At 40.0% G+C, this 16,799-nt stretch overlaps 1 protein-coding gene across 2 annotated transcripts in view; it reads left to right on the top strand.

Moving 5' to 3' along the window:
- Nucleotides 1-339: 339 nt before the first annotated feature.
- lzts2a (leucine zipper, putative tumor suppressor 2a) overlaps nucleotides 340-16,799 on the top strand; it is a 17,031-nt gene continuing 571 nt past the window's right edge. The window contains exons 1-5 of one of the 2 annotated variants that reach the window (XM_083540298.1): nucleotides 340-647; nucleotides 10,080-10,610; nucleotides 12,891-13,442; nucleotides 13,591-13,860; nucleotides 14,449-16,741. In XM_083540298.1, coding sequence (XP_083396424.1) covers nucleotides 10,107-10,610; nucleotides 12,891-13,442; nucleotides 13,591-13,860; nucleotides 14,449-15,210 — 2,088 coding nt within the window. In that variant the 5' untranslated portion in view covers nucleotides 340-647; nucleotides 10,080-10,106 and the 3' untranslated portion in view covers nucleotides 15,211-16,741. The remainder of the gene's footprint in view (nucleotides 648-10,079; nucleotides 10,611-12,890; nucleotides 13,443-13,590; nucleotides 13,861-14,448; nucleotides 16,742-16,799) is intronic. The other variant, XM_083540297.1, reaches the window with a different exon arrangement.

The following is a 16,799-nucleotide window of genomic DNA, read 5'->3' as shown; positions in this document are numbered from 1 at the left end:
GAGAGAGAGAGAGAGAGAGAGAGAGAGAGAGAGAGAGAGGAAGAAATTAAAGACTGGAGAGAGAGAGAGAGAGAGAGAGAGAGAGAGAGAGAGAGAGAGAGAGAGAGAGAGAGAATGCACTATGGGCAGAGCGTCCCAGCATGGGTTGGGATTATATGTGTGTGTGAGACAGAGAGAGAGAGAGAGAGAGAGAGAGAGAGAGAGAGAGAGAGAGAGAGAGAGAGAGAGAGAGAGAGAGAGAGAGAGAGAGAGAGAGAGAGAGAGAGAGAGAGAAAGGGAGGGGAGTTTGCACACAAAGTGAGAGAGGTAGGGGGCAGGGAGAGGGGGAGGTGCTAGGATAGAAGGAAAGTGCAGGAGAGGAAGGGGCTTTACATTGGCAAAAGAGAGGAAAGTTTGACTAGGGGAGAAGGAGTGCAGGAGGAGGAGGAGCAGGAAAGGAGAGATAGAGTGAGAGAGATAGAGTGAGAGAGAGTGTATGTGTGTGCACAAGACTATACTACAGAGCAGGAGCATGTGAGTGTGCGAGACAGAGAGAAAGAGAGGGAGCAAAACCTAAGAGCAGAATGAGCAGGCTATGTTTGCCTTCTTAGTTTGGCTCCCGGACAGAAAGCATAGACAGTAGGAAATGACCATGAAGAGAACTATGGGTATGTATGTGAATATAACTATCAAATATACACACACACACACACAAATAACATACACTTACTCGTTCCGATTACACACACACAATTCTGTGAGTTCTTTAAAGTGATCCGGATGAATGATGAACTTTTTGAACACCGAGGGGTTGATAGGTGGGGCATTTACAAGACAATGGATGAAAACAGATTCTTAGCAGCATTGTGTTCTCTGTGGATGGGAAGCATGTGTTTTTTAGCTGGTGTGTATTGCACTAAAAACAAAGAGACATTAAAGTTACAGAAAGTGTTGTGTTAGCTACACTCTTTGTGTATTTGCATCGTAGCATGCTTGTGTGTGTGTGTGTGTGTGTGTGTGTGTGTGTGTGTGTGTGAGTGTGTGTGAGTGTGTGTGAGTGTGTGTGTGTGTGTGTGTGTGTGTGTGTGTGTGTGTGTGTGTTTGCTGGTGTTTGTGTTTGAAGGTGTTCGTTGTTTGAGGGCTGCTGTTATGAGCTAAACCTCTCAGTGGAGCAATCTGCAGTAATGGACATATGCTCATGGATTCGCTTGTGAAAGTGGACTAAGCCGTACTGAAGAATCTTAAGACGAGATGATTTTTAAAGTGCTTTATAACTCAGTGTAAGGTCATAGGAAAAAAATAAACGTCCAGGTTAAAGCAGGCAATTATATACACGTTTTAAGCCTAAAAAATATTTTTAATAAAAGTAACAGAAAAAAAAGCTAAGCATTGCATTCTGGTGATATCAGTCTACTCTGGTGGCTCTAAGGATTTCTCATTGTGTGCCTCTTGGTTTTACTGATATTTAAGATATGAATATTTTTTTGGGTCTGACTCAGCTTAGTGGTAGACCTGTGTACAGATTGAGCCTAAAATAGCACAGACTGTGACAAGTCAGAAGTCTGCAAACATTGCTTAGAGCTGATGAGATCACCAGGAGAATGTGCTTGCGTCACTCTGCTGGAAAATAATAATGTGTTAAATCACTCGCGCATGTGAGAGGAATTGAACCCGTATTCTCTTTGCTGATGTCTTTTTAAGGAAATTTGTTGGTCAACAGAACTTTGCCATAGTTTAATTGTTTTAAGTGACACAGAGCTCAAAATGGCCTCCCTGAAAGTCTCATCCACATTGTTCAGGTTTGCAGTGCATGGAGGATGATGGAAGCTTTTTCTCTTCTCTTCTCTTCTCTTCTCTTCTCTTCTCTTCTCTTCTCTTCTCTTCTCTTCTCTTCTCTTCTCTTCTCTTCTCTTCTCTTCTCTTCTCTTCTTTTTTCTCTCCTCTTCTCTCCTCTCCTCTCCTCTCCTCTCCTCTGTAACCTTTCCTCTCCTGTTGAGGAGATGCCAGGTATTTATATAGATGTGTGTGGAAGGAAGGAGAGCTCATTAGCCCAGTCTTGGACTCAGCTGACTGCGCTGAATCAGAACTTTCCATGCCATACTTTTTCCTCGCCGTCTGAGCTCGTCTGGAATCCGAAGTGACACAGTCCACATTCCCATTTGACTTTTCTCACTGCAGCTTATTTGCATATTTTCAAACCGTTTTTTCCAGTTGTTTATGGATTTTACTTTACTTTTATAATGGTATATTCATACCAGAATACGTTTGATATTTTAACCTAGCTAATAACATTAAGGCTGATTCTGTCTGACATCAGTTTCATGTTACATTAATAAAAGGTGACATAATAATGTGCTTGAAATTGCTGTAGCAAAATTGCATTGACTGCACTCTTTATTGATGTATTGTGTCTTGATGATGGACGTGGGTCATCTTAAAGCAAAAGTTCAAGATCTGAAATAGTTCAGTAATATGCAATAGATAATACTTAACTGACATTTTCACCTTTCCCCACACTGTTTATAGACAAAATGGATGAACAGCACTAATATTCTTCTAGTAGATTTGTTCCGATTTGGGTCTGCTGGTTGCTTTCAATCTTGCTGATTGTAGCTGATGTCTAATAGGTAATAAATGCTGCTCACTGACCCATCCAGGCGATGTTGAATTCTCTGTTTTGAAAAAGTGCATTCTTTTGCCTCATTACCCTCCCATCACTCTCGTCTTAACAGAATGACCATGCAGCAGCGGGCGAAGGAAAAGGGCATTAGTGTGGTGTGACCACAACTCCTCTCCCGCTCCTTTTCCCGATGTCTGCCTGTCTGACCGCTGGCCTGGGATAAATAATCATTAGTGGTTGGAAATTTATATCGCGGTATTCAGGAGCAGCTGAGGAGACACAAATCGGCCAGTGCTTCAATGGCTCTAACAGCATCTGAAGACTTTTCACTAGCACAAGCCTGCATTCACACTATCTGGATCATGCACATACTGAAAATACGCACATAATATAGTAGTACGATGTACACAAAATCACACATTTTTAATATAATGAAAATGTTGCAACTTTTAGACATTTCCTTTTTGATGGTGTCAAATAGATTTTTACATTTTTTTAATGTTTTTTTACGTTTTATGTGGTATATAAAAACCCACTGGAACACCTGTAGTAACGATTTCTTTAAAAGAAAAAAAATGCAGACCTTCATAAAAATCACACCTGGGTGACTGCAGCTGCTCTGGGTACATTGAGAACGATCAGTCTGCGGAAGACCCTTGCCATCTTCCTAACACAAGTCTGGACAGAGACAGCTAGCTGGGGCCAAGTAATGCTTTACACCCAGCAGAAAAAACCTTCGTCCATGATGTTGATTGACAGGTAGTGTCTTCCTGACATTGTGTAGTGGATGCCACTCGCTGCATCTGATTGCAGAGTGTGGCAGAGCGACTTTGTTCTGGGAGGCCTAGGGAGGACAGAGTACGGCATGAGAGAACTGCGTGGCACCTCCGGAGTATTTGGATGCTTTGCATAGGCTCATATGCTTTGAGATGCTAAAAAGCTCGCTTACCCCCATCAGTTCTCTGTTTGTCGTTTAATTTGGACACTCTTTTGTTCCTCCCTCCCAGCATGAGAAGTTGTTTGTCTCACACATACCCCGTCTGCCTCTAAAAACATCACAATACAGGAATAGGAAACGAAAAAGACAGTAGAAGGACAGGAAACAGGCAGTCAGGTATGAAAGAAGATTTGAACCAGGGGTTAAGTACATAGCAAGGAAGAAAGAAGAAAAGAGATGTGTGATTTTTTTATAAAAATCCAAGTATAATCAGATAATAGGGTGTTTGATAATGAATTTGTAAATGAGTGAGGAAATAGTAGAGTGGCCTAGGGTCAAAGGGTTACAATGTCCTCTATCTTTCTCTATCTCTATTCCTTTTTTTGTGTTTCGCCTGCTCTTACTGCCTCGGTTTTTGTTACTCCCACTGTTTTTGTTGCTGAACCCCACCTTTTTTTCTGGTGTAGCTTTCACCCCGAGGCTACACACATGTAGGCCTCAAATGCCATGGCAACATCAACAAACAGCCACAAGCCGAAAGCTTGCAAAAGCAACAGGGTGGCAATGATAAAGCACAGTCAACCAATTACCCTTGCTTTACAAACGATGGTTTTAATTTAATCCACTGTTTCCTCATTGAGATACAGGAATAAAACATAGAGAAGTGGAAACTGTACAAGCTAGATAGATGTAGAAATATTGGGAGCTTTATAGTGTTTAGCTTGATGAAATTCTCTCTTTGGTTCCTGGTTTTAGGGAAGCCTTTAAAGGGCAGTTGGCTTCATTTGGGTTTGAGAGGTTTGAATGGGTTTTTGTTAACTTTGTAAGAGAACAGAAAATAAAAGTATTTGTGACTCATAAGCTTGCCCTTTAGCTTCGAGTTGCAAAAAAAATGTCCAAGATTTGTCCTCTAGTTTAACTTTTTTTGTTTCGTTTGTTGGATGGAATGGGAACCGTTGCTATCAAATCTTTAAGGGTCAGTTTGGTACAGGCAAATGTAATTTATATATATATATATATATATATATATATATATATATATATATGTATATATATATATATATATATATATATATATATATATATATATATATATATATATATATATATATATATATATATATATATATAATTTTTTTTCTTTTCTTAGAATTTTGTTATCAAGTTTTAGCTGCTCAATGAACGGGAGACCATTTGTGTCTAACTATGTTTATTTCAGCTAGCAGATATTTTATTTCCACTGAAGTCAGCAATGCATTTTTGGACATTAAACCTTACCCTATGCTTTTTATTTGTTGTTATTCACTTTGGATTGTGACATGGAAAGTAAAGGTACATTCCTTACACATCTGCAAATAAAGTAATATTTACTGTCATTGATTTTTTATTTTTTTTTCTTAAAATGGAATGTTTTTAACATTCTTAGGCCTCTTAGGCCACCCATAAGTTGTGTGATGTTTGGTGTTAGGCTGTCTCTACTGAGCGTTCTACAAGGAGATTTCATCTGTTTAGAAAACTGACATTCAAGTCCTGTTTTAGTGCATATAATGCACACAAACCATAGTTGTGGTTGGGCAGAACACTGGGAACGGGGTGAAACTGATTAATAATTGAGTCTGACTGGCTCTGTGAACTCTAGCCGAAACTAAACAGCTTAAGTCAATCCAAAGCTCTCTGGCAGTCCAAAAGCTTCGTTCTGCATTTTGTGTGCAGCTTTTGCTCCATGATGTTTTGTGTCATAGTAACAGCAGCAGTGTGTGATCTGAGCACAATATGACTCCTGACCTCTCTCTCAGATTAGGACACATTCAATGGCCCACAGTGCAGATATTGTGAGATTTGATTGTTGACAGAGATGCCTCACAAAATTATTATATGATACTGTTAGTTGAAAGATTATTACATTGCCCCATGTTATCTGCTGTAGATTCAGAATGGTGGCACACACAGACATGTGGATGTTATCTTCATTGATTAGATGCACATTCCTTTTAGAAAGTGTAAACATTAGTATTATAGCTGTATACGGTGGAACCTCGATACTCAGAACCTCGATAGTTTGTGACTTTTCATTTGGAACCGTAACTCATGAAAAATCTGAAACTTTCCGAAGAAGCCGCGAGTGGAAAGTTCGGAGTAACATTTCAAAACAGTTTGTACTGATAAATTACATAAAAATGTTTGAAAAACTATTTTATTATTGTATTATTTATTTAAAGTAGTAAACAAAACATTTATAACAATAATTCAAATTCTTTTGTTGAGTTTACAGTACAGAACAGCAACCTTGTGTTATACAGTATTGTTACTTGCGAGGGGTCATGGAACGTAACCCCCGTGAGTAATGAGGTTGCACTGTATAATAAATATATAACTAGCTACTGAAAGCATTATTCCTAAACACCTTTAGAATAAATTAGAACACAGACTTTCCCTCAAACTTCCTAGCCTGATATCATGACTAAGGCTCTTGTGACTGAATGGGCAACATCCTTCAAAATCTAGTGGTAAGCAAAATCTGCAATGTGAAGCAAAAATAGAGTAAGGTTTCCACATATTTTTAAACATATCATGTGTTTGTAAGCCTATAGTATATATAAACTCTTAAAATATCTCAGGTCACACATTTTCTTCTTTGTACCTTCTGCAAACTATGCAGCATTGTTCTGTGCTTTATGTAACCTTTTGTAGAGATATTTAGCAGTGTTTTATCTTCCAGACATGATACAGCATGCTTAGAGCATGCAAAGAAATTTAGTGTTGTTTTGTTGTCTGTGTGTGGATCTTTGTGTATAAACCAAACATTGTTGGTGTATTATTTCAAGACTGTTTCTGGAGAGTGCTGCTATCTGATAGAGAGAGACAATGGGAGAGCAGCTGGCAGGAAGTCACAGGAGAGAGGCTCACTGCCTGATGTCCAGTAAGAGCTCTCAGGAAGGGTTGGTGTGATGTCGCAGTGTGCATGGGACTGTAATCATAGATTCATATCCCTTCCTGTCACTGATTTACACCAAACACCTGCTTGTTACAACATTGAAGATCATGGGCACAATTAAGGGGAAAAGTGAGCAAAAGGAGACTGCAGAAAGCAGGAAGGAGTATGGATGTTTGTGATTTAGATTCAAATAGTCTAAAAACAGCATGGTACAGGAATAGGAAGTGAGAAAGTCAGAAAAAGGACATGGCTGGAATGAAATAGGCAGCCAGGTGTAACAGAAGCTTTTCATGTAACGAAAATAGAAAACAAATGAGAAGCATGTAATTATTAAGGAAAGTGGTAAGAATGGGAACGGATCATCTATAAATAGGCAGTGTGATAAACACAAGGACTTTAGTTTGTACTTGAAGGAACAGAATTTTTTTTAAAAGAGTGACAAACTGTAATGCTAGAAGTAGAGTGAAGGGGCAAAGTGCCTTTACAGTGCTGTGAGGATAATTGTGTAACTCTGTATTTATGGTATATAGGTGGCACACAGTGATCGCATAAAAGTAAAAGTAGATTTGAGTGTTTCTAGCATTTCCACATCTGATTATTTAATACACAAATCAGAATGACCATCATTTATTTATGATTGTATGCCAGAGTAATTTAACTTGTTAGAGGTAGATGAATCACCATGCATCACACTGAAGAAACAAGCTCTTAAGTCTCTTGTTTAGAGAGCAAGCAGAGGTATGAGGCAGTACAGTGTCATGGCCAGCATTTCCATGGGAAGTAGCTTTGATCGGGATCTGAATACACATCAAACACTCTGGGTCAGGAGACCTGTCTGTGTCTAAATGGGATTAAGGCTATGGGGATTTTAACTTTGAGATCTGGTCCTCTGCTGTGTTCCATGCTCAGCTTCAGCATTTCTACACATTCTACCCCAGCTTCCACTGCGAAACTGAATGCTTCCTGGGAGATTCACATCTCACAGCTAATCCTTTCCGGCTCTGCTATAGCTATTAAGATTTATCATAACAAGATCTCTGTGAACAGCTCTGGCTAGCTCTATGGATTAGAAACACCTGCAATTGCTCCCCTCTGCTTCCTAAATGTTGTAATACCAGAGATAAATAATGCATACTGGACTGGATGACTTTAATTGACCTGTTTTATTTGGCTAACCAGAGTCTATTGGGTGCAGTAAGACTGCAATTTCACTTTTCCCCCTTTCATTAGAAAGTATTGTACTGTATAGAATTTGTGACAGAGATGATTTTGTAGTAACTTTACTGCCACATGAAACATACCATCACAAATCTTTTTTGCCATAGTACCCAGAGTGCTGGACAGGGACATGATGTAGAACCACTGTTACTGTTACTATCAGTTCGAAATATACAATCATCCTACAACCTCTGGAGATCTTTCATGCATATTGATATGATGGGAGACACAGGTATTTAACCAACTTATAGATGACTCGGATTTTAGGGTATAAACCATACATCCAGTCCAATCTATCTAAATTGACTGATCAAATACAAAAAGGTAGGTGTATAAAATGTGCTGTTTTAGGAATGCACACTGATGCTTTTCCTGTTGTTAATGGGTCTCCTTAATTTGATTGGGGTGGTGTCATGTTAAGGAGGATCCAATAGGGCGATGGAGAAGAGTTTTTTGGCAAGAGTATCAGTAACAGAAGCAGGAGCCTGAGGTCAAGTCAGGAAAAATTTGCGAGAGGAGTAGTCCTTGTGGATCCCCTAATCCAATTATTCTAGACTGTTTGGGTAGGGGTTGTGAGAGTGGAATAAGGGACAGCAATAATATCGGGTAATAAGGGTTGCAGAAGCTATGGAATCAAAAAATCATTGTATTATATGTTCATGCTTTTGCCATAGATAACAAATTTCACTTTTTCATTGTGGACATTTCCTCACACTGTTTTGATCTATTTTGATCTAGGGGCAGTAACTGTGAACAGCAAAAGAAATTGTGTAACAGTTCAGGAAACTTGTATATTTTTTTTTTTAATGAATGCCCTTAAAAATAAAATATATCGTACTATATAACTATATAAGCTATATAGAGCTTTGTATTCATAACAAGGAGAAAGTTATAATTTCACTCTAATAGTATAAATTTTGTGTAGTCAAAAAAGGTTGTGTATCTCAGGCATGTTGTTAATTTATTTTTAGCTTTTCAAATTTATTTTAAGTATTGTGGTATTTGGTATGTTGGTATCATGACAATATTCCACTGCAAAAAGACATTGAGTGTAGTGGCAAAATGAAAAGTGACAAGGGGAATGAAGGTAGGCTTAATAAATCTTTTTTTTTTTTATTTCATTTTATTTTGTGTTTTTGTTTCTTGCCAATCATACAAGACAGAACAAGCATTGTGTAATAGAGAGCAGGATGGAGATGAGGCATGAAAGTAAGGTTATGGATGGGGGAGATATCGTGTGAGATCAAGCACCATGGGGATAATGGTGGGTGTGTTTGGTCTGTGGGTTTAGAATTTTAGAGGGTAGCTGAGTGTAAGAAGAGTGCAGTGATCCATGATAATGCAGCCTGGAAAGTTCAAGCACGTGGGTCAATGGGTTATGGACATGATTTAAGGTTGCAACCTTTTAGACTTTTTCACAAGCCGATATTACCCACAGTCAACACACAAGGTTATATATTCTATATACTAGCTTGTAATATGTTTGTGTTTATTAATTCATCTTGATTGGGTAGAAGCAGGGATCTGGGAGCCTAAAGGAAAGAATCATTAGGAAAATCGGAACCAAAGAATGTGATGTTAACATTAGTGGATCCAAGTTCATGTAATGTGCAGGCATGACACTATATTCTTAACAGGTGACACACTTCTCCACCACTCTCTGTTTCTTTTATTGTATCTAGAAGAAGAAACATACCACAGTCCCTCACTCATATTGGTAGTTGACAAATTGCTTTGCATTCTAGTTTGCATAAATGGAAACTTTGCTCAACATTAAATGATGATTTACCTACTGCCCCCACAAACTGCCAGCACTCATTGTCTGAAGAAGATGAGGTCTATTAAGATGGGTTCCAGGGGGAATTCAGCAAGCAACCAGATTGTTTACCTTAATACTGATTTTGTGTTCGGGACAGCTCTGTTAGTATGCTTTTATTTGAAAGAAAGTCAAAGAGACACATGGTTCTCAGGATTAATTCAGATGTTTCTTTTGTAACATTACATTTGCTGTAGAACATATTAAACAGATGACTGCATCACAAAAGGAAGAACAGATCTGTTAGGCTGATAGAGAAGTACATGATTTGTTCCATCTTAAACTGTTCACTTCAAAATCCCCTTTTTGGTAAAGAATGTCATAATTTATCGCTAAATATAAGTTTCCCACATAACTAATACTACTAAATACTGTTAACAGGCTAATATCTGGCTTTGTTTACAGCCATTGTCAAAGAGTTCTCTTTTTTTTTTAGCTGATCCTTAGCATTCCATCTTCAGTGCTTAAGGCTGTTCACTGTATATTTCACTTTGAAAGCACTCAGATCAGTGATCATGTTTTAATTTTATATCCTTCATGTTCTAACTAATATTTTCTCTCTGTCTTTTTGCAGAGTGTGTGTATTGGGCGCACAGTCGCCATGGCTTTGGTTCAGGCACTGGTTGTGCCTTCTGATCACCCACAATCCAGTGTTGATCTTCAGCCCTGCCTACCTGTATCACATTCCCCACCCACAGGCATTATGGGCTCTGTCAGCAGCCTTATCTCCGGACGCACTTACCAGGAACGCCACTGTCGCGCTGTCAGTGACTTCAGCGCCAGGCTCCGCAAGCCCCTGCCTGCCACCAGCTGTTTTCGGCAGCAGGAGGGCACACTGCGCAGGGCCAGCTCTCGGGAGGAGCTCCTCGACAACCAGACAATTTTGCCTATAAAGAACAAACCCACCACTCTCCTGACTGCTGGCAATGGCAACTATGGATACATGAGTGATGATGTGGTGGGTGACTGGAATGATAACCATGTCAAAGTAGGCAGCCCTTGCAGTGACACAGAAGAAACACAGAACAACCGAGGAATTGTGAACAGTACTAACATTGGCGGCCCTCCGCCCAAACTCATCCCTGTCTCAGGCAAACTGGAGAAAGTGAGTTTTTTATTTAATGTAATCAATTGTTAAAGATTTTTTTATTTGTTTTAAAAATGTTGATAGAGAAGTATAGAGAAGGTCAGAAAGAGTTGCAGGAGTTATGGTAAGGTGTGCCAGAGAATTATGTGAGGGTGGTGCAGGACATGTATGAGGACAGTGTGACAGCAGTGAAGTGTGCAGTAGGAACGACAGACTGGTTCAAGGTGGAGGTTGGACTGCATCATGGATCAGCTCTGAGCCCTTTCTTGTTTGCAGTGGTGATGGACAGGTTGACGGACGAGGTCAAACAGGAGTCTCCGTGGACTATGATGTTTGTAGATAATATTGTGATTTGTGGTGAGAGTAGGGAGCAGGTGGAAAAGAGCCTGGAGAAGTGAAGGTACACGCTGGCAGGAGCGATTTGTAATAGAAGGATTTCTGCAATAGTGAAAGGGAAAGTTTATAGGACTGTGGTGAGACCTGCGATGTTGTATGGATTAGAGACAGTGGCATTGACTAAAAGACAGAAGGCGGACCTGAAGGTAACAGAGCTGAAGATGTTGAGGTTTACGTTGGGAGTGACGAGGATGGACAGGATTAGAAATGAGTTTATTAGAGGGACAGTACATGTAGGATGTTTTGGAGACAAGATTGAGGTGGTTTGGACATGTGCAGAGGAGGGACATGAGGTATATCGGTAGGAGAATGCTGATGATGGAGCCACCAGGTAGGAGGAAAAGAGGAAGGCCAAGGAGAAGGTTTATGGATGTGGTGAGGGAAGACATTCAGGTAGTTGTTTTGAAAGAGACAGATGAAGAGGACAGGGGGGTATGGAGATGGATGATCTGCTGTGGCGACCCCTAATGGAAGAACCTGAAAGAGGAAGAAAAAGACAAAGAATTGTAACCAATTGTTTGTCTTTCATTCTTAAAAAAAAGGACATCAATATTTTCTCTAAAATAAAAGATTATTTAATTATGCTTTAGCGGGCATTGTTGAGATCATTATTGGCATATTTATTTTGAAAGAGAAGTACCTGCTGTGACAAAACTGTCAATCTATTCATAGCTATTCAGAGTCATACTTTGCTGTTATTAATCTGTGGCCACATTTCATCAGCGTCCATCCAAATAATCACAAGATCATTACCTGGACATTCTATATGTGCACATTGAATCCAAAATAATATAACAGTTGATTGCAATGTAACAACCTCTGCACTTAAAAATAATGAGAATATATATAAGGTGAGGGGAAGTGGATACTTGTGTATGACCAAATATGTCTTTTTTCAATGGGTCTAAAATGATCCTCATGGAAGGAGAGAGGAAAACACGAACTTGGCTGATCCGGACAGAAATAAAGCCACGGAGCCGCACCTGCAAATGATGGAATAAATCCAGATCCATGTGGAAATTTTATCGTGTTTGAACAGGATAAAATTTTTTAAAAGTAGCCCAGGCAGCCTGTGATAAACAGATTATGTGTCCAGGCTTTTTTTTTTTTTGGTAAAGACATTTTATATAGAATACATAGTAACACACACACACACACACACACACACACACACACACACACACACACACACACACACACACACACACACACACCCACCCCCCCAGTTTGTATATTCATCCTGGGAGGTATTTTTTAATAGTTTTAATCTCTTTGTAGGCTTGCAAATTCAGCAATGTCCTGATTTTATGTTATATGGTGGTTTTGCTTGAACATGGTTTGAGAAGAGACACTACATTGCTTATAATGTGCATTGAGCAGTATTTAAGATTTAACATGGCAGCTGTATAATATACTGTACTTTCTGTAAAAAAAAAAAAAAAAAAAGGTTGGTAATGACACTAGCACAAAATGCCTGGCATAATTATTTTTTTACCTTCATGCATATACATATATACAGTAGGTCACAGACATTTTAGTGTTAAGACCACACATTATTTACATTTTTGTTATTCATCTGTCATCTTTGAAATGCCACCTTGTTGCACTTCTGGGATTTGGGTCTCTTCCCACTCAAGTACATAAAAGCCAAGTTTTTATGGCTAAAAATAACATTCAAATAGTGCCATGTTTGCTGTCAAATGGGTAGTCTTCTCTGGAAGGCCAATACTTTATGGTCACCATTTATTTACTTTTACATTTATTTCATCATATTTTTTTACATTTATTTCATCAACTTAAAAAAGCAACTTCAGTTGGGAGAGGTTTTTTGTGTGTTATGCGCTTCATCAAAACTTCAGTAATGTTTGCTCATGCACTCACCTGACTATTTTTGGATTACAGAATATGGAGAAAGTCGTAATTCGACCAACTGCCTTCAAGCCGGTAGTACCCAAGAACCGCAACTCAGTGCAGTATCTTTCCCCACGGCCAGGGGGCAGTCTGTCAGAGAGCCACGGAAGCATCAATCTTTTACTTCCAGGAGGTGCAGGGATGCTGTGCACAGAGAAACACAATTCATACACTGGTAGCCGCAACGCTCGCAACAGTCAGACTTGCAGCATGTCTGATTCTGGCCGCAATTCACTTTCAAGCCTGCCCACATACAGCAGTACAGCATGCAGCTTGGTGCAGTGCGAGAGACTGTCCACAAGCACAGAGTCAACAAGGCCCACAGGAGGACATGGCCACACAAACTCCGACAGTGGCCGCTCCTCATCCAGCAAGAGCACAGGCCAGCCACTCTCAGACAGTGGATCATGTGGGCGTTCCCCTGCTCCCCCAGAGGGCTATGAGAGCATTATTCGCGAGCTGGAGGAAAAGCTGAGAGAACGAGACTTGGAGTTGCAGCAGCTCAGAGACAACCTGGATGAGAACGAGGCAGCCATCTGCCAGGTATGTGATCTACATATTAAATAGAGAAAATATAAAACTACACAGTCTTCATATGCAATCTCTTCAGTTATGTTATAGATACATAATTATACTTTACCAGATAAATCTTGTTAATGAAATGCTTCTTGAATGGGTTCTGGATGTTTAGGTGTATGAGGAGAAGCAAAAACGCTGTGAGCAGGAGATGGAAGAGCTCAGGCAGAGTTGTGCAACCAAGATGAAGCAGGTGCAGCAGAAAGCACAACGGGCCCAACAGGTGCTGCAGCTGCAGGTCTTTCAGCTCCAACAGGAGAAGAAGAAGCTGCAGGAGGATTTCTCACAGCTGCTGCAGGAGCGAGAGACACTGGAAAAAAGATGTGCCTCCATCGAAAGAGAGCAGAACCAGTTAGGCCCCCGTCTGGAGGAGACCAAGTGGGAGGTCAGCATAGACAATTCTTTAAAAATGTATCAGAAACTCAGAAGAATGTGAGGCAAAAAGATTAAATAAAAAGTATTTGCCTTTAAATGTACTTAAGTATCCAAAGTACTATGCTTTTTATGGCTATGTATTAAATATAATATGTTTATGTGAAAAGACTCTAATGTGAGATATTGGACTTTAGATATTGGAATGTAGTCAAGTTAATGTAAAAGTCTATCTAAAGACTTCAGTAAAGAACAGGTACGCAAAAAAAGCTTTTTAAGTTCAGTAATGCATTGCATTTACTTCATTACTGTTTACCACTGGAAACTTTTAAGCAACAGCCCCAAATTATTTTATTTCATTAACACCACAGCTGTTTGCCAACAATTACAATTTCATTACAACACATATTGTTTGTCCAGTCATAGCTATTTGTGGTGGAACATCTGCAGAACAAGTTAGTTCTCTTGTTTGCAGCTATAAATAGTTGTTGGATCCATCATATCAGAAGCCTATTTAAGTATGCATTTAATGATCTACATTACTGCTTGTTCAGTGTCACTTAAGAATCTAAAATGGAACATTTATGTTTCTTTACTGCAGGTTTGTCAAAAGTCTGGTGAGATCTCCCTGCTGAAGCAGCAGTTAAAGGATGTGCAGGCTGACCTGGGACAGAAAGCAGCTGAGATCATTGCCCTAAAGGCTCAGCTGCGAGAAGCTCGATCAGAGATGCAAGCCAGCCAGACGCGCATACATGAGGCTCAGGCAGCGGCACGAACTCGTACGCTCGAACTGGAAGTATGTGAGAATGAGCTGCAGCGGCGCAAAAGTGAGGCCGAGCTACTTCGTGAAAAGCTGGGCCGCCTTGAAATGGAGTCAGCTCGTCTCAGAGACATCATGGTGTTGCCCATCAGCAAGGGCCAGTGCATGAGCTTGCCTCTGCCTCAGAGCCGTGTCGGAGGTGGCCTTAATCAAGTCCACAGCCCTGCTTTTCTGGAAGTAGTGGAGCCGCTGCCATCGTACGAAAGCGATGTGAGCAAGCTGCAGCATCAGAGCACAGATACTCTTCATGGTTTGCACTTGCAAGTCGAGCAATTGCGCACTGAGCTGGTGTTCGAGAGAAGGCACGGACACGAACAGCTGGAAGCCTTCGAAGAGGAGCGCCGTGTCTGGCAGGAGGAGAAAGACAAGGTGATCCGCTACCAGAAGCAGCTACAACAAAACTACATCCAGATGTACCGCCGCAACCGGGAGCTGGAGCGCGTGATGAGGGAGTTGAGCCTAGAGCTAGAGAACAGGGAAATGGAGGAGTTTGATATGCGTCATGAAATCAGATTCGAGGAAATCGCAGCCACTGAGATCTAACACACATTTATTTAGTTCACAGCTGCAAAACAATTTAAATGCTCTGTGCACGCGAAACTGTTCTGAGGAAATGACTTAGGCACAAATGCAACCGTTTCCCCACAGCCAGAGAATTCAAATTGTTTTCAAACACTGCCTGACTTTGACTGTCCTTTATAGTGTACCGACCACCAGAACACCACCTCACACTCTAACTGTGGTGGAAATGCAGCCTAGACAGTAGTACATCCTAAACGTCCTGTTGTCTGACAACGGAAGTGCCTTGTCGCTTCTACACAGATGTGTGAATATGAAGACGTTTTGTTTGTGCTTTACTGAATTTCAGCTCATGTTATGTAATGGACTGATATCATGTGCTGTGTTCAGTCAAGGTAAAGGCACTAATGGGAGAGGAGAGGAGGACCTGCACTAATGGACTCTCCTCTACTTCTTACTATTATAGCATTAATATTAATGTAACTCTAATGCAGCACGGTCGAGTTCTACAGAGTTAAAGTGCATTGTCACATCATTTGATCTGCTTTTAGTGTGCTTAATCTTGGAGTTGTTGGAGGAAGAAATGAAAAACAGCTTTTGTATAGCGACTGTTGTCATGTCAGGGTGCACCATAAAGACAGAGAATAACATCTGTTCTGTTTGTCCTCTGGGCTCACAGGGGGCTCAGCAAGTCAATACTAATCACTTTATTTCGAAGTACTATTTTTTTATAATGATGAAATTCATCTTCCTTTATAGATTGCACAATATTGTAATGCACACATCTGAGTGTGACTAGCACCTGTGCATGTTAGAGTCATATCCAAGCATCAGGCTGTGCGGAGATTTAAGTTTCACATATGCTCCAGTCAGAAGCGTCTCCACCCACGGTGGGTAGCCATTGCCTTCATTAGCAGCCTAGTCATGACAATGTATTCATAGATCTTAGCTTAGACTTGCCTACAGCTATTGGAATCCGAATTAAGAAATAGTCATATAGGAGGGCATGTACATACACAATATACACAATTTTTTTTTTTTTTTTATTACTGAACAAACTCTTTAAAATATGTAGCAATGAAATCTATTTTATATATTTTTATATGCATATATAGTGATAGCCTATTTTGTGGTAACATTTCAACAGTTTTCTATCTACACTTTAAGAAATAATCCAGTGAAGCCATTTGAATTTTGCAAGGCACTTCAGAGAGACTGCTTCTAAATCTGCAATGCTGCTGCGTAGATTTCAGAAACTTGTTGGGAATTTGGAAACGTTGTTTTAAGAATTATCTACCCCGTGCCGGACACTGCCTGACGCAATCACTATTCATTTAGCATTTTCCAAATGCTTGCAACAATGATTTGTAGCATTTCACACCCCAAGCTGTGTTAATAGGTCAAATTATTTGAAACAATTTGAAACCAAATAGCAGCATTAATCTGGAAATTCTTAGTCTGGATATTTCTGCTTGTGGTCATATCATTTTTATTTAAAATGTTACTAATTTCTTGTGTTTTTATATAAATCACCCCCCACACATTGCACACGCACATGCACACACGCACATGCACACACACACACACACACACACACACACACACACACACAC

Source organism: Silurus aristotelis (genome assembly GCF_946808225.1).
Source record: "Silurus aristotelis genome assembly, chromosome: 4".
Classification (NCBI taxonomy): Eukaryota; Metazoa; Chordata; class Actinopteri; order Siluriformes; family Siluridae; genus Silurus; species Silurus aristotelis.
This window is presented reverse-complemented; position numbering and strand designations above follow the sequence as displayed.